This window comes from Pholis gunnellus (genome assembly GCF_910591455.1).
Source record: "Pholis gunnellus genome assembly, chromosome: 11".
In the NCBI taxonomy this organism is placed as follows: Eukaryota; Metazoa; Chordata; class Actinopteri; order Perciformes; family Pholidae; genus Pholis; species Pholis gunnellus.
In genome coordinates, this window is record NC_136538.1 from 6,625,404 (window position 1) to 6,647,593 (window position 22,190).

General features: G+C 47.0%; 1 protein-coding gene across 1 annotated transcript in view; it reads right to left on the reverse strand.

Annotated features, from left to right (window-relative positions):
- Positions 1–95: 95 nt before the first annotated feature.
- The window catches only part of cpeb3 (cytoplasmic polyadenylation element binding protein 3), a gene marked incomplete at its 5' end in the record, with an annotated part of 33,526 nt that continues 11,431 nt past the window's right edge, over positions 96–22,190 (reverse strand). Inside the window, 8 exon segments of the mRNA XM_079168831.1 lie at positions 96–1,285; positions 2,436–2,617; positions 3,112–3,226; positions 3,688–3,806; positions 11,409–11,498; positions 12,896–13,063; positions 14,549–14,572; positions 18,076–18,132. Coding sequence (XP_079024957.1) covers positions 1,058–1,285; positions 2,436–2,617; positions 3,112–3,226; positions 3,688–3,806; positions 11,409–11,498; positions 12,896–13,063; positions 14,549–14,572; positions 18,076–18,132 — 983 coding nt within the window. The 3' untranslated portion in view covers positions 96–1,057.

The window sequence follows — 22,190 nt, forward strand, 5'->3', positions numbered from 1 at the left end:
GCTGAACCCACCCCGACCCCCACAAAGGTAGCCATCGTTGTCCCGGGAGGGGAACGCCCAACTCCCTCCCTCCCTCCCTCCCACGCGAGGGCTCATCATTCTACAACACCAGGTGCTCCTCTTGATCTGCTATCTGTTATTTTACACCCGAGCCTGAATAAAGTACTTGTGGTATCTGTTCCTACCACGGATTTAGCAGCAAAGCTATTGCAGCATTACGTTTACATAACACTAGAAAATAATGTTATTATAAAAATAAAAAGACCTAGAAACCAAAAGCAAACTAATCTGATTGCGCGTATGAGGTATTAATATTCAGAATTGAGAGCGAATACAGCCGTGGTATTGTCACTCCGGGGCGATATGGGCCCACACTACTGGGTAGCTGGTGAGTCCTGCTACATCTCGCGCCACCTGTTTAGCTTTTCCGTATGCATTCATTTCATTTGCCTTTGGTAAATTTGTTTTTCTAGTAGGGGCAATATAACTACAGCTTTTGAAAATAAGTGCATGCTCCTTTTACATAAAATTCTAATTATCTATGTTTGTATAGATAGGTACAAAACAAAAAAAATATATATACTTTTTTTAAATATTTGTATGGTCCCACCTCTGTCTCAGGAAGGAGGGGGTCCAACAGGACGTACCACACCACCCAGTCAACTGAACGGGGGAACTGAAAGTAGCCGGGTGTCGAACATACCATCCCGAGTGTGTGTGAGATTTTGTGCCAAAGTGCAAATTCTAAGCTGATAGACTTTTCGCATTTCACCCCCGCCCCCCACAATGCTTGAGCGGTAGAAGATAAGTTCAGAGCCATGTGGTATGAAGAGAGTCCCGTGTGTTTGACGGTATCCTTTTTGCTTTTTTTTTCATGAGGTGTTTGCGGGGGAGCAGGGTGGAGTAGGTGGGGCTGTGGATGGGGGGGGGGGGTCCAGCGATGTCCCGGCCTGTAGGGTCGGAGGGGAGGGGAAGGGAGAGGGGGGGGGGGGGGTTCTATGGGTCAGGGTGCAGGTTTCGCCGGGGCGGAGGCGGACTCGTCGACCCCCCTCCCCCCTCAGCTCCAGCGGAAGGACACGTGTCGCGGGCGGTCGCCGCCCTCCTTCACCAGTGGCTTGTGAAACTCTCGGCCGGCCCGCGAGTGGATGCTGGCCCAGCAGTACTCGCAGTAGTACTGCAGGCAGGTGACGTTGGCACAGAAGAAGGGGGCGAACTTCCCCCCGCAGCGCGCCCCCTGGCACTCATCGCACATCTGGTCGTCCAGAACGTACGGCTTCACCTCCACCTGGGAAGAGAGGGGGAATGGAGAGGAGGCGTTTAGTTTAGTCTCATCCACAGACGGACTGAGCTTGTTTTCAAGCCAGTGTCCACAAAACCCCCCCATGCGAGGCAATCGTCTTTTGCAATCTTCTAAAATAGAACCAGGCAGGTATCCTTCCGTCCACCGGTGAAACGAGTTTGACCGCTAAGCCGGGGGGGAGATGAGAAATGAGAGCTCAGTCGCCATGGAGACGCCTCGGAGCACGAGGGGGTGGACGCTGAACCTCGTTATAGCACGGCCACAAAATGAAAGGTTATTAAATCCTTCAACAGCAGACGACCGTCCCGCTCAGCTCAACTCTGCGTCGACTACAGTGCAAGTCTCTCCGCGCAGAGACGGGCGAGGCCGACAACGCCGTTAAAAGCCAATATCAACCCAGCGGACACGAAGCTGACCAAGGTTAACGAGCTTCTGTGTCCCGTCATCGAGAGCCACTTACAGCTAATGGAATCGTGGACGCCGATGGCCAGAAAAGAGACGATTAGACGGAAAAATGGCAAAAACGTGTTCTTCTGCAACGGATATAGATTCTTTAAAAGCGTGTCGTTTACCAAACCCTTTGTTGCCTTCATAAATGTTCTTTAACTTGTGCAACATTGGTACTCCCAGTCATAATACAGACACCCTAAGCTCCCGCTGGAGATTGACGTTGATAGCCGAGGTGGGGTGGACTGCCCAGGCCGACAGAGGCTCGGCTTCCTGGCTGACGACCAGTCTCTCTTGGTCACGATCCGTGCCGCTGCAAATTGGCCGGCGTGCCGAAAATAACCCGTCTGCAGCACAGCCCCGAGTGGATATACATGTATAGGGAGCTACTATAATTAAAGCAACCCTATGTGTCTGCAACTTGAAAACATCTGTCGGGACTCCGGCAGCCAAAGGCCGTAGTTATCGCGCGGCCGGGGCCTGGCCTTCCGTTATTGCGGGCTGTGCGGAGTCTGAAAAGCCGGCAGTAATGAAAGCTCTGGCTACACGGGAGAGCAGCTCTGCAGCGTGTGCTATAGGGATGACTGCGGGGAAAAAAAAAAAAAACAGCAACCCTAAGCTGTGGTAGAGACGCTGCTTCCCCCTCAGAGGACGGATGCTGTGAGGGGAGGCGCGTGAACTCGCTCACCCTTTTGTCGATGTCGTTGTGCTGCAGCTGAACGAAGCGAGCGCTGATGGCGGCGATGTAGCTCTGCTGATTGGAGAAGGCCACGCGGCCGGCACCCTTCGGGTACTTGAGCTCGGGGTCGGTGTCGATGCCGGCGTAGCAAACGCCTCCGTACAGCCGGTCCATGATCATAGCCAGCTCCACTGGAGGGGAAGGAAAAAGATGAAGGAGAGAGGCGATTAGTGCTGCAGCCAGGAGTTGGTGTGCGAGTTAAAGACCCTTTTGGTATTCCTTTTTCCCCCTCAAACCAGAAAGCCTTCAAAGCTAAGCGAGAGGTTTAACTTTTGTGATTGACGCTGTTATTAAGTGATGCAAAAAAAAACAGAAAAACACCCTACTGCACTATTCATCAGGGCAGCGATCTCAAACTGCTGGTATAATTAGTAGGGGTCACATTGCAGACCCGCCAGCGATGTTTATCCCAAGAACAGAAAGCCTGAGCCTTCCATTACACCATGAATTCTTAACATGACGACCACTTGGCCCGCTTCCTGGAAACCCGAGTAGAGGATTGCTTTCTCACAGGGAGAACTTTCATTATAGCCTCCGGCCTCCGTGCCCCGTGCCAGCCGACGTTATGAAGCCAATTTAGAGGCAAAAAAATAAAAAAAGATTCCCATTCCTATAAGTATGTTACCTGCGCGCAGGGGCCGCGGCACCCCCCCTACAAAGATGGTCTTGCGGGGGTCCAGCGGCTGGGAGCCGTCCATGACAAAGTCACTGTCGCTCAGGTTCCAGGGACGGATCTGGACCTGCATGACAAAGGAGGAAAAATGTGGTATATTAGAAGGCAACATTTTCGCCATTGCACAAACATTCAGGGTTCCCAGAGGATGAATCCTAATGATCCCCTGACTTGTCAAAATTTCAATTTGTCCAATGACTTGTCCCATTAGCCTCGACTGTGCTTTTTGCTTGGCACTAATTAACAAATATTAGCATATTAGCATGCTAACATGCTAAAATAACAAGATAAACATTATACTCGCTGAACATGAAAATGCTAGCACCGTCAGTGCAAGCAGGTTAGCAGTCTGACGTTAGCATTTAGCTCATAGCACCAGTGTGCGCAAGTACAACCTCAGCCTCTAATTACATGAAGAAAAAATTGTGTCCTGAAGAGAACTCTAGTTTAGGACAGGTGTGGGGGGGGTGGGGGGGATGGGGTGGACATGTAAAGACATAAATCTACTTCTACCGCTCTGACACCTACCGGCTTGTCTTTGATGGTGGGACTGGACACACACAGGTAGAGCTTGCCGTCCTCCTCGATGCAGGCGTCGATCAAGGCCTGGACAGAAGTCTCTTCCTGGAAGAGCAGGAAGGCGTAGCCTGGAGAGAAGAACAAAGGGGGATTTTAGAGAAAAAAAGATATGAAATATATATAAATAATATATAACATATCCTGTGACCATGATGCTTTAAACTTTGTCCTCTGGGCAACAATCCAAAAACATTTGAGTATTCTTTTCAGTCACAATCCCATGACTGAGCCCCCCATACATTTTTTTCTCCATGTAATTATTCACAGTTTCAGACATTTTCGTCTGCCACGCAGGCGGACGACCTTGTGGCCCGCTCCTCTCCATCCTCATTTGCCTCGCCCGCCTCCGTAAGACTCTCTCTAGCCGGCACCTCGCTGTCGGCTCTGCCTCAGATTAAATGGCCAAGAGTGCTCCACTTCTGAAAGAACCGTGCAAAATCGACCCAGCCTCACATATCTGCCCCCGAGAGTGGGCTCAGATTGAGAGAGTTTTGGTGATGTCTTTTGCGAGGCCGAGAGCAATTCAGACAGTCACTCTGTACTGTTGAATTATTTAGCGTTGAGAGCAGAGACCTTATCCAAGGTCAGAGCTATTAAGCTGCTTCGGGAGGGATAAAAACTAAAAAAGGGGGTACATCCATCACACAATGCTACAGGGGTCGGGCGAGCAAAGGGGATCCGATTTATACCGAGAAAGGAAAAAAAGAGCCACTTTTTGACAACCTAATATAATAAAAACCAAACACTTTGGCCTAAAGAGACAAAGGTGAATATATTTGCAACGCCGTCGAAAAGCAGCAGATATTGGTGCACTGCACGCAGGCGTCTTTTTGATAGGTTGTGAATTATGAGTGCATTGCTAATGTTAGCAGAAGCCCAGCACCACCTGTGGCCCCCATGAGTCAGGGGAATATGAGCTGTAGTCCGAGCGGAGCAAAGTGGGACTGGTAGATATGCACAAGTGGACGGAATCACGCATGCAGGCCCAGAGACCTCTCCTGGAGTACACTCTGTCTCCAACTTCCAATCACGTCTTCATTTGTAGTAGCCTCTCTCACACACACACGCACACACACACACACACACACACACACACACACACACACACACACACACACACACACACACACACACACACACACACACACACACACACACACAAAGAGGAATATGCAACAGTCATGTTTCAATGTTGGGCAAAGGAGAGAAAGAGAAAACTCAGCAGACCCAGTCAGTGTGCATCAAAAGGTGCAGTAGAAAAAAAGCAGGCGTGCGTGACGCGTGTCCCGATGCATGTGATGTGACGTGACGTGATGTGACGTGACGTGACGTGCGTCTTTCTGACATTTGCGTCACCGTGCGGCATGTCAAGCCTCGGTGTTACAACCTGATGACTTTGAGGTGTAATGGAACTGAGCATGTGCACAGATCAGTGGACAAATGTGCAACAGGAAACTTCATTGAACTAGAGCTTAAACTTTGAGTCAGTTGATTGGTGGATACAATATATCAGCAACTACTTATGTGCTCATAAACTGGTTCCAGCCTCTCAAAATGTGGCAATTTGTTGCTTTTCTTTGTCAAATATGACGGTAAAGTCACTATCTCTGGGTATTGAAACACGTTTTTTGTATGAAAGAGCAACTGGGGGACGTCCCTTTGGGAAATTATAATTGGCATTTTTCGCTATTATCTGACAACTACTCTATGAAACAATAATAATTAGTAGACAGTAAAAAAACAATCATTGTTGCTTTCAGCTCTAAAAGGAATACATCAAACACGTTTTTATAGCTAATGGAACTCTGGCTGCGGAGAAAAGCAAAAATTAGAAACAATAATATCCAAGAATGTGCTCTGCTTGAGCCACATATTCACTGCTCTGCAATGGATATAGATTTTAGTAACGTAAATAAGAAAAAAAAAAGTTTGTAAATAAAAAATGATCACCGTAATTACCTCATTTAATAGGCTGCTAAGTACTTCGCAAGGTCCCCAAGGTCAATTAATGTGCCAACAACAGAATAAAAAAAAGTATTAGAATAATGGCAACAAGGATAGTAAGAAAAGAAAAGGCAGTAAGAATGGAGAAGCAGGTGTGTGTGTCCTCGAGAGGGCTGATGGAGTGATGGCAACACAGACACCATAATTATCCGCCTGTCCCTTTTGGATTAATATCATAATTTTGCTCCATGCTAACATGATTGCTTGTAGTGTTATGCAAAGTAACCACAGAGGCTCTTACTAATTAAAAGTTTTTAGCGGTTGTTATCATCAGCCTTGTAGAGTCAAGTAACCTCGGCTAATAAACCTCGGCGGGGCTGTGAGGTTTTCTCTAATAACGAGCTGTACCATCGCGAGCACAACGTAAACTATTCACAACACCAAACTAATTGCAATCAGCTGCTTTAAGTGACCCGCTTAATCTCTGTCTACTTGTAATTGGCCAACGCAGAGCCAACTCCCCTCTGGACCAGCCGGAAAAAAAACAAAAACAGAATTAGACTCGACAAAAAGAGGATTTTATGCATTGTCATCGTTGTCCACGTGCCGCGTCATCACCCCGACATAAGACCCCTGTCTCTGTGTCGCTGGGTTACATAAAGAGGGTTTGTCATTGGGAGAAATCATGTGGTTTAGCACTGACATCCCCCCCTCAGAGAAAAAAACAACTGCAGTCTTGCACACAAACACACACACACGCACACACACACACAAAAACAGCATGAAAAGGCAGAGCTAGCCAGCAGCTCATACAGTCTGAAGGAGGGAACAACGTGTTCCGTGACCCAGGGCAGGAGAGAGAGGGAGAGGAGAGGGGAGAGGAGAGGAAGGAGGGGGAGAGGAGTGAGACAAATGGAAAGAGAGGAAAGTGAGAAAAGGTAGGCAGAGAAGGAGCGTGAATGAGTGCCATACTGTACAGGCAGGGAGTTAAAAAAATACACGGGAGGGCATGGGGAGCAGGACACAAGCCTTTTCCATGAGCTGCAATCGATTTCACAGTGAAGGAACCGTAAAGGCCCCTTGTTTACTTCTATGACGCCCCTCAGACCTGTCAGGGCAAAATTACATTTACAAGATGCCACACTTTAAGGCAAACTTCATGTCTTTAATAGAAATCAGTGTTATTGGGATTCAAAACATACTTTTACAATCCTAGAAGTAGTCCTCTGTGTTGGCCTCTGGCATGAAAATTCACTGCATTACAGATCAATTTCGGACAACATAATGTCGCCATTTTCTGCTTTTGTCCCATCACGATCGAAAGCCTGAAGAACACGGATACCATAGTAGAACGAACATGGCCCAGATTCCACTAGGCTCTAATGTCGCCTTAATGCTCTCATATTTAGTCTGAATGGAGCTGAGGATCTGTCTTTTTCCATCAGCCTTGCGCAGTGCAGAGGCTTACACCACGGGAGGAAAGCGCAGATCTGCAGTAGCTCGTGCCTGAGATTTATAGGGCTTTGCTTCTGAGCTCCCAGCACTGTCCAGGGAGGAAGGGAATACGCACACCCGCAGCATTTTCCAGCCTCAGAGCGCTGTTTTACAGACAAACGATAGGCAGAGTGCCTCGCGGGTCACACAGACAAACCAGTGACCTCATGCAGGACGGAGTCTTTCCTGTCACGGGGGCCAGCAGTTTGACTCATGGGGAGAGGGACGGTTACATCAACAGCAATCTGACGACTATTTTGTCAAATTTCCGTAAAAGCAAAGACACTTAAGTCCCTAACTGCGATGACTTAACCAGCAAATTGCTACCTAAAAACAGCATTAGGCTAGGCTTTGGGTATTAATGGCATAGTTTGACATTTTAGGAAATACACATTTTGCCAAGAGTTAGAAGAGACACTTTCATTCCGTATGTTCAATATGAAGCCAGTTAGCTTAGCATAGCATAGCATTAGGACTGAGAACAGGTGGAAACAACTAGCCTGACTCTGTCAAAAGGAAACATTTGGCTTCTAAAGCTCACTAAACCTTATCCTTATAGCTAGCTAGCGGCTCCGCCGTTTTTCAGTCTTTGTGCTAAGCTAACTAGCTGCTGTATGGTAGCTTCATAATAACCATACAGACATGATAGTGGTATCGATGCCCTTAGCTAACTCTCTTCAATGAAGTGAATAAGCGTCAAATGATTCCCTCGAAGCTGCGGTGTGTAGGATTTGGCGGCATCTATCGGTGAGGTTGCAGATTGCAACCAACTGAAATTTTCCCGTCGGCCAAAGGTGTAGGAAAACTTCTCGCAATAGATACCCCTAAGTACTACACACTTTACCTTTAATGGAATAGTTTGACATTTTGGGAATAACACTTATTCACTCTCTTGCCAGGAGTTAGAAGAGATATTTTGTATGTTCAATATGAAGCCAGTTAGCTTAGCGTAGCATCAAGACAACAGGGGGAAGACAACAAGCCTGGCTATCTCCACAGGTCAGAACATCTGGCTCGCAGTTTCTCTAAAGCTCACCAATTAACACGTCATCCGTAGTTTCCAGTCTTTGTGCTAAGCTAATTTGCTGCTAACGGTAGCTTATTTACTGTACAGACACGAGAGTGGTATCGATCCTCTCAGCTAACTCTCGGCAATGAAGTGAATCTGCGTCAAATTATCCCTTTAAGTGCTTTCCACATCATGAAATCCAGATACAATGTGTCAGAGTTCAAAGCAAAGCAGCTCCCAGAAAATGCTCTCGATAACTTTTGAGTTATGAACCCAGATGGTCTCAATGGTCTAAAAATACACTGCTGAGTGAAAGTAATGCATTGCTACCTGTCTGGTGCTACCTGATACTTGACTTCATCCACGTACCACATTGCTATCCTATTCTCTCCATTACTTCATCAACTGGATGTTGCGTTGACTTTGCTGAAATCCAATCCACGATGACTCGATAAACGGAGTGAGCACATTCACAAGGTGCACCTCTCCGGATTTAATAGCGGCATTCAAATCCAGGCTTATCTTTTTCACACTCTTACATGAATCTGCAGAATTATTTCACATGGGTCGACGAGGACACAGACATGTTTGGTCCCAGTGAACCTGAATGATTGAGAAATAAATCAGCCACTCGCCGTCAGAGAAGCATGTGAGCAAACCAGAGAACTAAATCTACAAATTGGAGGTTTCAGGGAAAGCATAGATGAAGCCAAAACGAGAGAGAGAGAGAAATCCGCAGGGGGCTGTAACTCTGCCACAAAATGTAAACAGACCGACTGCTGACAGCAGAAGAAGAGGGATAAGGCGGCTTGGTAGGACGGATGGAGGGAGACACAAACATCTGCTTTCCTAAAAACAAACAGGCCCCGAGGCTGTGGAGCAATTGGAGAGCAGTCAGTGATAGAGTGGAGGAGGAGGATGGAAATCAAGCGTCACGAATCATCTCAATTTGAAGAAGCCACTCACTGGATATAATCCCTGCATGAGAGTGAGAAGATAAATCGAGGCCGGAGTAATGCAGTAAGATGCAAGACTGCGATTGCTGCCACTGCAGCACTTCTCCGCCGCCATTATTTCAGCCTTTGCTGCATCCGTGTTACATGAAAGAAATACTACAAAAGATGATAATGACTGGTTGGGGGTCAAAAGTAATCTTCAGTTGTAACCTTCTGAAGCCTTCAACCAAGTGTGACACACTGTTATTGCAGCATGACGTGGGCATTAGCATTTGTAGCAGCTTATAGCTCCCAGGCTCCGGCGTACTGACAGCATCACCTCCCCCTCCTCCCTCTATCCCCGATCATGGACAGAAATAGCTCCGTCGCATTTCAAGCTCATTGGCAGCAACACAGAGGGTGTGAGCGACAGCACCGGAGTGACCAGAGCTTATTGGGGCCTATTTTTTTTTTTAAATGAGCGGACCAAAAAAAGCAGCATCAAATAGGGGTGCGCCATATGATATTGTTTACTGGTATAATTAGTTTTTTACCACTTGGGGGCTTTGGAACAAGCTGTCAATAAAACATTGACCTATAATCTTCTCATAAATGTTACAAGCAGTTGCCTGTTTACACATCCAGCAGACACAGAGTAGCATTTTACTTCCTGTTTCTGGCCACAAGTGAATTGCTTTTTTAGCTCGGTTTTGGTCTCCACCATATCCTGAGGGAAATATCGAGCTCTTTAGCAATTTGATGCTCCACAGCTGCCTGCTGTGACTGGAAACAAGCTTGAGGAGAGCCGTGAGAGTGAACCAAACCAGTAAAGTTAAGAGGAATTAATACAAAAACAAACCATAAATCTCGCAAAGTAAAATATATCTTCAATGAGCAAAGACAAGACCCTCTCTTGCTCTGCCAAAATAAAAAGGTGACTCTTCCCTTTAGCCCTGCACTTGTCTTGGTATCACCTCTAGTTCCAAAGATTGCACGACGATGTATGTAAGCAGTCAATCTGAATAGAATAATCGGGGAAAAGTTACAATAAAATGTCGGAGTTGTGAAAACACGAGAGCATTAAGCAAAGTTAGTTAATCCTCGTTCCTACTTCCTCTCTAAGTCGCCAGTTCTTTCCATACGCTGAATGAGTGCTCGCCTTCCCCTGAAGTCGGACTAAGCCACAATATGAGTCATCCCTAGACCAAAACACTTTCGGAACTGCACAGACGCACATCTAATGCGAAGCAGGACGGAAAGTGACAATCATCTTCCATTCGGGTCAAGCTCGGAAGGACGTTTAACACGGAGAGAGGCCGGTGACCTCTTGATGCGAATCCCCCATCTGTAAATCAGCCGTCGCACAGTCCATGCGGCGGTAGGACGCACTCACAACCACACATGCGGATGTGCACTTGCTCTCGACCCCGAAGCTATTAGTGCTAAGTACTCAGTCACCAGGCATCTGCCCAAGCTCCCTTGCCAGTTAATATGGAGAGTGTGTTCTAAACAGGATATTTTCGCAGGTTCCCTCTGACTTTTGGAGTGGGGAGGGGTTTTTAAATTTGAGTGCGAGATGAATTCTACACAGATCACTAGTCCCGCGTGTCTCCGCCCCTTACATGGCGGCGTCTCATTCATTCCCCTAAAAGGATGCTGCATTTTTCCTCCTGGCTTTGGATATTAGTAGAGACAAGCCTATTCAAAATAATCCTCCCGAGCTAAAAAAGAAAAGAAAAAAAAGGGGATGCTGAAAAATGAGCGTGGGGGAGAAACTGGCAGAGATTTCCACAGGTCCTCCAGATGCAGCGTATTACCATCTGCCTATGGAATGTCAGTTATTTCCAGAGCTTCTTTAATAGATTTCCAAATATGACACACAGCAGCTCCCGGGCCAGAAGGAGTGATGTGGAGGCTTGGAAGAGGGTGGTGCTGCTCTGATCACCTGCCGGGGAAAAAAACGACACCCGAGAGGCTGCGCAGAACGGAAGAAAACCTTCACACTCCTCAGGTACTCATTCAAGCAAACAGTTCTCGGGTCGGAACTCTTGGTGGCCGGTTATGGAGTCATCCTATACTGCGTGTGTGTTTCTGGGAGATGACTGCATGGGGTCGCTCAGATAAACAGACACCTCCATGCTCGCCCAGCAGGAGCCACAAAATTCTGGGTAACATGACTCTTTACAAATCTCCAAAATGGCGACGCACCCGAGGTGATATTTATTGGTGTAGACTTTGAAGTCAGATGGGAAAATAATACAGATGATGCTCTGAGAAACTGTTGTTACCTTTAGGTGGGAAGTAGGATTTGCTCTCAGCTTTGTGGGGCCAGTCGACCACCAGGTGCCCATAGCGACGGAAACTGTTGGTGATTTCATCTGTGAAATTGAAGAAAACAGAAGACTTGATAAGATAAGATGCCATCATGTAACATGCATGTGACGGACTCCACACAGAGCCACACACTAAGCGCTGAGACAGCCACGGGTTTCTATTTTTTGCCGTGTTCCTTCCTGCTGCAGTGGGAGCCACTGCATTAAACAAGAACGCAGGCCGGTGCACATCCAGTCCGCACTGGGCTGACTCGTGCTGTGGAAACTCATGAATATTTCAGCCAGCTAAGGGCACGTATTGTGCATCATGTGCTTGTGCAACGGGCGTAGACACACGTGGAAGTAAACACTTCATATTAACGGTAAACTCTCACGGGTCCATGACGTAACTGGTCACAGACGTAACACCAAAGCAAGTCAAACGGTTTGCAAATATACAGATTGTGAGGGTTAAAAAAACAGAGCAAGAAGCTTAAAGCTATATGGACATTTCTCTGAGGCGAATAAAAGCAGAAGTTACTGTGATTTGGCTCTGGTCTGGACAAACAAATTACATTTTCACTTTGACAAACTATCAAAAGTCTGTGTTTTGGTTTGGACTCCCTGGTGTTTAATTTTCAAATTTGACAGCAAACCCAGTGATAGATGGAGGCTAATTAAAATGAATATCGCCAACAAGGACTGTCAAGGTTCCACAAAATCCTAGGAAATACACTTATTCGCTTACTTGCTGGGAGCTAGACGAGAAGATCAATACCACTCACGTCTGTACAGTAAATGGGAGTTTCCTGCCTGCAGCTGGTTAGCTTAGCTTAGCACAAAGACGGGAAACAAGGGGGAAACAGCTAACCTGGCTCTGTCCAAATTAACAAAATGTCTTGTTTGTTTAATCCATACAAGTGCAGGGCAGAAATAACGTGTTGTCATCTTACAGGGGGGGTTCTGTGCCAGACCATGTCTTGGGGGCAGCCCCCCCCCCCCCCCCATTTATAATCTATGTGCTAAGCTAAGCTAACCAGCTGCAGCTTCTTTTCTGATGCACACATGTGAGAGTGGTATCAATCTTCTCATTTAACTCTCGGCAACAACAAATCTTTCCTGAATTATTCCTTTAACTATATAACCTCTTAAAAATGTGTCCTTTGGTTCGGGGTCATTGTCGTAAGAACTTGAAACTGTGCGGCAAACCCAGGCTTTAAAACAGACGTTTATTGTGACTTAATAGTCTGTAAAATGAATATCCTCAACAAGGAGTGTCAAGGTGCCCTTAAGCAGCCCTCAAATACTTCAGTGTAACCGTTAGTGGCAAACAGCCAAAGACAAAGGCTGCACTGGAAGGCTTCCAGTGAATGTACGATACATTATGTATCATCGTACCTGCAGCAGGGAGGTGCTGAAAAAGAGCTTGACGTTCAGTAGATGATAAAGGATCCTTTGTTTACCTTCGTCTATGTCAGGGGGGAGGCCTCCGACAAAGACCTTCCTGGAGTAGCGCTCCATCCTCTCTCCGTTCTGACAGCGGGTGGGCGAGTTCAGGCCCGGGGTCAAGGATGGGTCACCGTGACCGTCGTCGAGGAAACCGTCTTCAAAGGGGAAGAGACAGGAACGACCTGGGAGGAGTGGGGAAGAGAAGGACACCAGGGAGACAAACAAAAAGGGGGGGAGGGGAGAGGGGGGAGAGATGAATTAATGAATTGATCACATCTGGAAACCATTAATGTAGCAGAATCAGTTTGAGATTACCCTCAGAATTCAGACTAAACTCAGTCTGTCAACGAAGTGACGATCGTGTGTTTCCGTGATCATATTTTCAATTTGGTACAAAACTACGGTGCCAATTGAAAATCTTTTCTTTTCCCCAAATTGAAATTATGTTATTGTTTTAAAAGAGACACCCATAAAAAAAGAGACACCATATGGCCAAAAGTATGTGGACACCCATGAATGTACAAAGATTCCCAGGTTCCAAAGCCGAGAAGACGTTTAACGACCGTATGTATGTGTGTAATATCCCGGTGTCTGCGTACTTTTGCCCATGCTGTGGATGAAATTATGGTGGCTCCCGCTCCTAATCCTCATTCAATACCAGTCCTCAACATGCTGAACTGCAGCACATAATGAGAACGGAGGGACTTTTGACATGTTAAGGTGTTCTCTCCTTGTCGGACACATTACGCCTGTGGAAGTCTGAACAAAATAGGTCCCCCACTGGGAGGCTTCCACTGGTGCAGAGTCCAAACGTAATGTGCAGTGGAACCACATGAGTCTCTCTTTCTTCAGCAGGGTTGATAAATGTGGAAGGTTATTACAGTTCTACGCAGTAAAGAACTGTCTACGACATCTGTAACACACAGTATAACCGCAAGCCCAGCGACCTTACAAACGTCACACAGCAGCTTTTCCTCCTTGCTGAGGAAAGACAGAATTAGTCCCCCCCCCCCAAAAAGAAGCACATCAAATCAGAGATGAGCCACGTCGGAAGCACCCGTCTCTGCCATTCAGATGATGAATCCCTTCTGAGTCAGCGTCATGAAACCCCTCCAGATTCATTTTGGCAGCACTCGAGCTCAACATGTGACAGTATTTGAAAAGGTTTAGTGTTTGATTTGGCGGCTGCGTCACTGACGCTGGAGAGATGAGATCCCTCTTGTGCCGAATCAGGTCGGATGTGTTGATTGTGTTTTTTTAGAACCGCACATTATAAACGTTACAGGACTGACTCAGAATAGAGAGAAAGGAAAATTGGCAGCCAGATTATTCTTTTTCTTTTTCTCCTCTCACCATCCAAGATTCACATAGACAGATTTGGGTGACCCTTGCCCCATGTTGATTCAAAAACACACAACATGGAAAAACTGCGTGTCGAAATTAATATGATTTCATTCAATCACAGCACAGATAGCAGATAGTGACCCCCGGCCCCCGCCCCCCCAGCCTCGGAGAGAGAGAGAGCGAGAGAGAGCGAGAGAGAGCGAGAGAGCGAGAGAGCGAGAGAGCGAGAGAGAGAGAGAGAGAGAGAGAGAGAGAGAGAGCGAGAGCGAGAGAGACGTGGCCGGCATGGCAAGCAGAACCCCAGTGAAAGTGCCACACGTTACCTCTTCTGCGGCCATAGCTCCGGGCTGCTTGTCAGCACAGTGGGGGAAGGAGAAACACAAGGAGAGAGACGGAGAGGGTTGGGGCAGGAACAAGGGGAGGAAAGAGATACAGAGACATGGGTTTCGTGGAAATAAACCAAAAGCCAGGAACATCTCTAAGGCAACGGAGAAACCACAGATGGCCCCGCCTGAGCTTCGACAGCGGGAGGAGGGCGATTATCACGGGCAGCCCGCAGTAAACCTGCTGCACCTGCTTTGGCAAACAGACTTGTGCAGATGCTGGGGGGAGTGCGGCGCGATAGGAGAGGCTTAGCCACGGAAATGGCTCAGATATTTAGGGGCATAACGCGACGCCCCGCGCACCGAGATCATAATCTTGGTTTAATGAGCCCACGAATAGCTGGCGCTCATGATTATCTTCTGTGCATATCCACAAAATGAGGCCACGGAGCCGAGTGCATGCAGGACCGAGGGTGGTGCAGGTTAGTCATTATCATGGCCTCGGTGGAATATTAAAACGCTGCTCTCAGGTCAGGTACGGCAGGCCAGGTGCGAGTGGAAACTTCCCACAGGAGAAGAGAGGGTGGCAGCCTCGGGGGCTCTGAGGAGGGAGGGTAGCGTGCCGATAGGAGGGGACGGGACAGCGTCGTGACCGCTTATGTCTAATCAGCTGGTCACACGCGAGAGCTGGCAAAATGATCTCCCACTTATCTTTTGTCTTAGATTTTTAACTCTTGTGTCTGCGCAAAGCTTACTAGCTTTTTTCCCCAGAGCTTTCAACCACATTTCATGGTCCTCTCCATGCAAAACCAACTGTTATCACGTGACCTGAGGTCCATGAATACTGAGCTATCTCCATCCGCTGAGGAAGACTATGAGATGCTGTCAAAAGGTCTGTAAATGGGTGAATGAGTTCAGATTATTTTTGTCAAAAGGAGCTACATTGTTTCCCATTTTTTTCCCCGCTTTCTGCGCATCTCAGTCTTTCCACCTTATGCAACCACCTGTTATCACATGACTATATTTTCCCTATTTAGGTTTTGTGATGACAACTGAGCTATTTCCATGGCAACTATGAAAACGGCATCCACTGAGAAAGATAAACTATACAATTGAAAGCTCAGTATTAGTACCACCAGTTCATCAAGGTGAGCTTAGTAGATTTTATTTCCCCAATTGCATTTTATTGTTTTCTCCCCATAAACTACCACCTGTCATACCGTAGCAACATTTCCATACGTAGGCCTCAGCAAACTCCACCCACTGAGAAAGACGCATTCAAAAGCTGGAGTTATACCACTTTTTCCGACATCAGGAATAAACGTCCACGCTCAGTGTAGCTGAAAGTTTTTTGTGCAAAAACACCACATCTCGTTTCAGGATTGCGTTTTGAGTGTTTGTCTCTGATCTCTGAAAATCTTCCCACCTCAAGCTCTATTTGAATCTGCCGTGCCCAAATTGCCACCCGGGAGGCAAAATGTGACTTAAGACGGGGCAAATTCAAGCAAACAGCAGGAGAGGGTAACAGCGTTACAAAACAGATCCTCCTGCTCCTCTAAACGCATCAGTCACGAAGCAGACTCATCGCCTCAAAAAACCAATATAGGCCTTTGCATTGTGAGAGCCCCATTGTGTGACTTGCCCCTCTGGCTTCTCTCGGGGAGTATATTGTCTCTGAGCCTCTTCTTCTCCCTTGCTATGTTTTCATTAAAAAGATCTGTTTCTCCAATCCAAACCCTGGGCAGCCTCTCTTCAGCTTTGCCCTCTCCCCGTCTGGCCTTGGCAGAAACAAAGTCACCTAGCAACCAGGGCAAAATGAAGAAAACGTTACGTGGGAAGCCGTCAGAAGCCTCAGTGAGAGAGAACTCAACCCACGAGGGAGAGGAGGAAAGGGAAAACTGCGCGTTTGAAAGCGATTCCTTTGGGCATGTTGAGTTTGAGGTCTCCCCGCTCCGCTCGGCTTCAAAGCCGAAGACACTTCCACTAAGCTGTCGAGTGAACAACACCAATAAATCTGACTAGAGGACCTGCGCTCACCAACTCCTTTTATTAACACCCTTTCTTCGTCACTTCAAGTGCTAAAACCACCCGTAGAAAGCGGAGGCCCTTGCAGGTTCTCACAGCGTGAGCGCCTCGAAGCTAATGGGACGAAATGAAGGAGAAACACTTTCAAGTTTTAAACCAAAGCTTCCCCGTCTACGCCCATCACAGGCCACGGCGGAGAGAGCCGCTTCTGACTGACTCGGAAGATCTGAGTGTAATCCCATGACACCACAGTTTACCGTCAATCCGGGACACGTTCGCCGAGGATTCGCGCGATGAAAGGAGCAAAATGAGGAGGGGATTGTCAAGATGTGACGGTAGAAACCGATTCACCGAGGAAATTCGTATGCTACACGTCCTCTGAATTACCAGTTTTTATACCCGACTGAACATGTCCAGAGACGAAACTAGGGCTTCGCTGATTTGTCTGATCACCAGTGAGTCCAGACAACTGTATTTTTCTGAGCTTTGAACCAAAAGATGGGAAACATGACCGCCTCTAAAAGAACTAAAGGGCATGGTCAAAAAAAAAAACATGGGCCTCCGGGACACTAACAAATCATGTCCCTGATATTCATATATTCATATTCAACAAATAAAGAGCACTCGGAATGGCAGCGCCTGGGCCGAAAAACCGTGTGGCATCCATGTAGCCGCATGTGGGATTAAAGACCTGATTTCTGTCTCTGGCTCGTCTCCCGTCACCGTTGGTCATCTGCCGGCTGGTAGGACACCGGGGGGGGGGGGGGGGGGGGGTCTAGTTTTACATGCTGGGGTATTTTTGGAAGCGCTATTCACAGGTCATCTGGGCTTCGCCCCAGTGCTTAGAAGTCTGTCCGAGGTTTATGGTGTCAGGGAATCCAGACATTAGCAAAGAGGGTAGACACATGGGCCACTGTGGTTTAGGGGGTATATGGATTAAATGAAAACATCAATACTTCCCATTCTTAAGGCAAAAACATTGGTTTTCATGCACTGGTACATTTTTTGATTTTTGCTTCAGGCTAGGGAAAAACATCCAAAATACACATTTGGGTGTTTATTGTACCACTTTGTTTATCTATATTCTGAAGGGTTTTACAGAAAGGATTTTGCATCATTCATAGTCTGATTTATAGAAAATGTTACTCCTATATCCAGATATCCAAAATTCCCCCTGTAAAAACCTTTGACTCGAATATGTCAACAAAATAAAACTGCTTTATCCAATATTGTAATTGCTGTTCTAGATATGTAAGCAAATGAACACAATTGCCTAATTTGCATATTTAAACACACATTTTCAGAAAACATGTAATACACGTTTGTTTGGCCTCAATGTAAGTATTCACAATATTTCACACTATTTACCTGGAGTGTCTCCCTTTTAATCCTTTAAAAAAGGATAAAAAGCAGCTGCAACACTTTTATCAGTAAAACTGAGACAATTGATGAATTCCAGACGGAGAATAAGATGATGGCCACGACAATAAAATGTGACTTACTGTTCAATGGCATTATGTGCTCCGCTCCGGGATGATGAAAGTTCAGGCCCATGCGTCCTGTCGAAGAAAGAAAAAAAAGAAAAGAAATGATTTTACAAAAGAGGGAAAACATGGAAATCGGCGATAAAAGCCGCCCTGTTGATAGACATTATATTTCCATTCTACCGTCGGCAGCCATGATGAAATGTTGAACATGAAATGAATAAACACCAACATTTACTCAATGTGATACAATGGCACAAAGGACGACCACAGACAGCAGCAAAAAAAAGGTGGAAAAAAGGTGGAAACATGCATTCGTTTGTTGACGCATATTTCATACACACACACACACACACACACACACACACACACACACACAAAGGCAGCTATGAAGCTAGGAATTCAACAGAGCGAGCATTCTGCTGCGGTGGCAACGTGTGCGTGCTACAAGGGCCCATCTGTCAGGGCTTTTGCGGGGCGAGGGTACGGTGTGGGACGACTAAACGAACGTCTTCCTGGTTGTCTCTGTCGCCGTCGTCCTATTTGCACAGGCGCCAACAAGAAAAAACGAGCACTTGAGCCGAGGCAGAAATAGCCTACCTGGTTTAGGACAAAACACACTGCAGTCTCACTGTCAACATCATTTGCAGTGGCAGCCGCAGAGGCACACCCTTGATCCCTAACCACTTCAGATTAAGGCCCTGTGTCAAAATCCGCCTACACCAGCTTTTTACTCAACACGTAGCCGGGCAAGCCGCCTACCTAGAGTCATAACGGAGAGGCAAGGTGAAGCAACACATTCACTCAGATACGCATCGATGTTTGGCAAATACACAGCCCTCGTGGGCCCGGCGACGTTGACACCGGAGTGGGGGTGGGGCTTAAGGTCGAGGGGGACAACTGCAACCGTGATCTTGCTTAGTGCATGCTTTTCCATACGTAAACGTGGACTTTGAGAGGCTGGCCCGGCTGCATGTTGCAAGCTCGTGTGACGCAAAGAAGACGACGTGTCAAATGTTTCCAAATTTGGCCGCAGAATACAGATCGTGGGGGATGGCAAAGGAATGGGGGGGGGGGGGGGGGGGGGGTATCTTCCTGACACGCAAACAAGAGTGGAACTAGCAGTGAGACCTGGTCGAAAAAAACCAGAGAGGCAGGGTAGGGGGAGGACGAGGGGGGAGGCCACCCTGCAGGGCCACAGATGTGGATTTCCACACTCCTCTCAGCCAGTCAGAATCCAGGCAACGGTAGGACTCGAGGGCAAATGGAGTGCAACAAGCCCATACATTCGCATACAAGCGTTTGTTTGAACACGTGGATGCGTGTGACACGGACTCGTCTCACAGTATCTTTGCTCTGTCCGACTTTCCGACGAGAGGAAACCAGATCCAGCCTTGTGTCCCCTCACTGAGGGGTTTTTAACTCTCTTATCACGTGTATTGGTAAACGCGTGGGTGGACTGTTTGTTAGTCCTCCGACCGAATTACAGCGTTTCAGGCCAAATGTCTGGCCATCTTAAATGTCCTTGACAGAACCCCTGATAGCTCTAGAGTAGACAGTGCCCCTCGACCTAGTAGCTTTGGGTTGCGCAAAAAAAAACAAGAAGATTCGAAAACTACTCCATTACTTGTACTCTCCACTGAACAAGTTCACAATCAAAGTGCTTATAGGAGGGCAAAAGCCACCACAAACACCGTGGTCTGAGCTTGCCTTTCGGTCAGCATTAGTCATTTTGGGTGACAGAGGGTGACAGTTGTCCTCCTAAAGCCTGAAAATAGCTCTGGGCATGTGCCATCTGCTTCCCCCAGGGGTTGAGTGGCAGGGCCTTTAGGGGCCCCGGAGAGCCTGAGCTATTCTCAAGCTGCCCATGATGGTCGCAAGGCGGCGCGGCCGCTCGGGAAGCACACCATCCGCTTCCATGCGTTTGCATTCCAACGGTACCGCCCCTTTTCACGTGGCCTGTCAATCTGCGCAGACTGGACAGGGAGCTCGCCGTGAACGCTTTGGTAGAAATGGGACGAAGAGTAGGGGATGGATTAGCTGGACATAGACAGTGGCTTCCCCGATGGGGACACTCTAAATGTGTCATTGTGGGGGAGCATGAGGCCTCTGAGAGGTTTAAGCGAAGCAGTCAGAATAAGCCAAACGAGGTTGGACGCAACATCAGCTGCATAACTGTAAAAATAGCTGTAAAAATAAAAACCAAGAATCCATCATCAACGGCTATCAAGAGCTGATGATGTTGAGATTCGACAGGTTCTCAGGTTGTGAGACATCTGGGAAAGGAAACAGGATTGGGACTTTTGGACAGACTATCAGAAACTCCTGAGGGCTACATGAGTGCTGCGCCTCTTTGTTCCTAAAATGTTACCCTTGACTCTAAGGTCTAGGGTCTACGGCGTCCCACCTGAAGCACTTCGTTCCACATTACAGCACGCATTATTATAAGCCCCCCAATAACACCTCTAGGAGAAAGCCCCGGCAGAAGATATGAGAGGAGAGTGGGTGTGCCAACAGCAAGGTGTGGAAACGTTAGCGCTGATGGAAAAAAAATAAAACACCTCTGCGGAAGCAGGGTGCCCCAAAGCTGCACTAACTACTACCAGAGATCTCTCAGTTACAAACAATACACCGACAGAAAAAGAAAGGATGACAATAGCGACTGAGGGCATGTGTTTTGCAGACAGCCGACAGGTGACTGAATAGATTGAGTGGGTTGGATGTTTCTGTAAGAACCCGGTGAGAGTTATTTGTGTGTCTCGCTCTGTCAGAATGGCCTACTTCTTCTCCTTTCATGCCAGCTCCAGCTGAACCCAACAACCCTCCACAAGACAGTTACGACGGGGCCAAAGTTCCTTTAGCTATCAAGCCATAACACGAAAAACTGTTTGAAATGATGTGCGGTATGAAACACAAACGTTTAGGGCATATTTCCACAAGCAAATCCCCAAATATGCCAACCACCCACTTCTATTTAATGTTTCATAAAAGTAATTATAGTAACACTATTAAATAATAATAATATTAGGATTTCCAGAATCCAGTTCAGCCAGATTGGCAGTAACAGTAATTGTTTCAATAGTATTTCATGGCTTGTGAGATCTTGACAGACCATGGTTTTAATAGAGAAAACAAGTCCGGACTTGTTTGCCTGGACAGGATTAAGCTCAGTCATGCTTGCCGGAGTCATGCATTTTCCACCATAACAAAACAAAGCACTCTGACAGCGTAGTTTATTGGAGGCAAGGTGCGATTAACCTTTAACACAGCCAACAAACACCATCTTATCGTCATTACCGGCTGTTTAAAGTACAGGGGCTTCCCTCTGACATCGAGATGACCACGAGTGTTGTTAACTACGAGGGTTGAAAAGTTGAAAGGTCATGTCCACTTCCTCGACCCCTGGCCCAACCATTAGTGTTTCAAATATTGACCTTTCACCTCAGGTTGAGCTGGGTTGACACCTCTCCGAACCTAAACTAAGACAAAAGATAACATAGTCCCTCCTCTAATAAACAAATGTGATCTTCGAGGACCTCGCTGACACAGACAGAAGGTGGTGTTTTTCTTGCTCAAAGCACGTTCAGACCGTTCCTCATCTGAACTGTGCTGCACTCGCCATTCTTGTTTTCCTCCTGATAAAATCTCCTGTTTGTCGACTCTTATCCGATGCTCTCGTCAACAAGTGGACAAAGTCAAACAGCGCCGGTGTTGGCGCTCCCTCGACTACTGACTTCAGCTATCGCTTGCTCCTTCTATCTGTTACGACGTTACACTTCATACAGGCTACCAACACATGATGGGTGACACCCAAAACACAACACAGCCTGGAAAACCAATGGAAAGCTGATTGTGTAAAGCCAAACTAGTTAGCGTGCTAGTTGGTGTTCTTTTTTTCAGTCCACAGAAAAATGTATTGACAAATTCAAATGAACTGATTGAATATTTTTTAGAGGTGCTGGTAGGCTGATATTGTTCTTTTTTAAACTTTTGAACCTAGTCAGGCTAGAAGTTTCCCTCCTCTTCCAGTTTTAAGGCTAAGCTAAGTAGCTGCTGGCAGTAGGGTGGTATCTTCTTATTGTCGTCAAGAAAGTGGATAAGCATATTTCCCATAATGCCTATAAACTATTAAT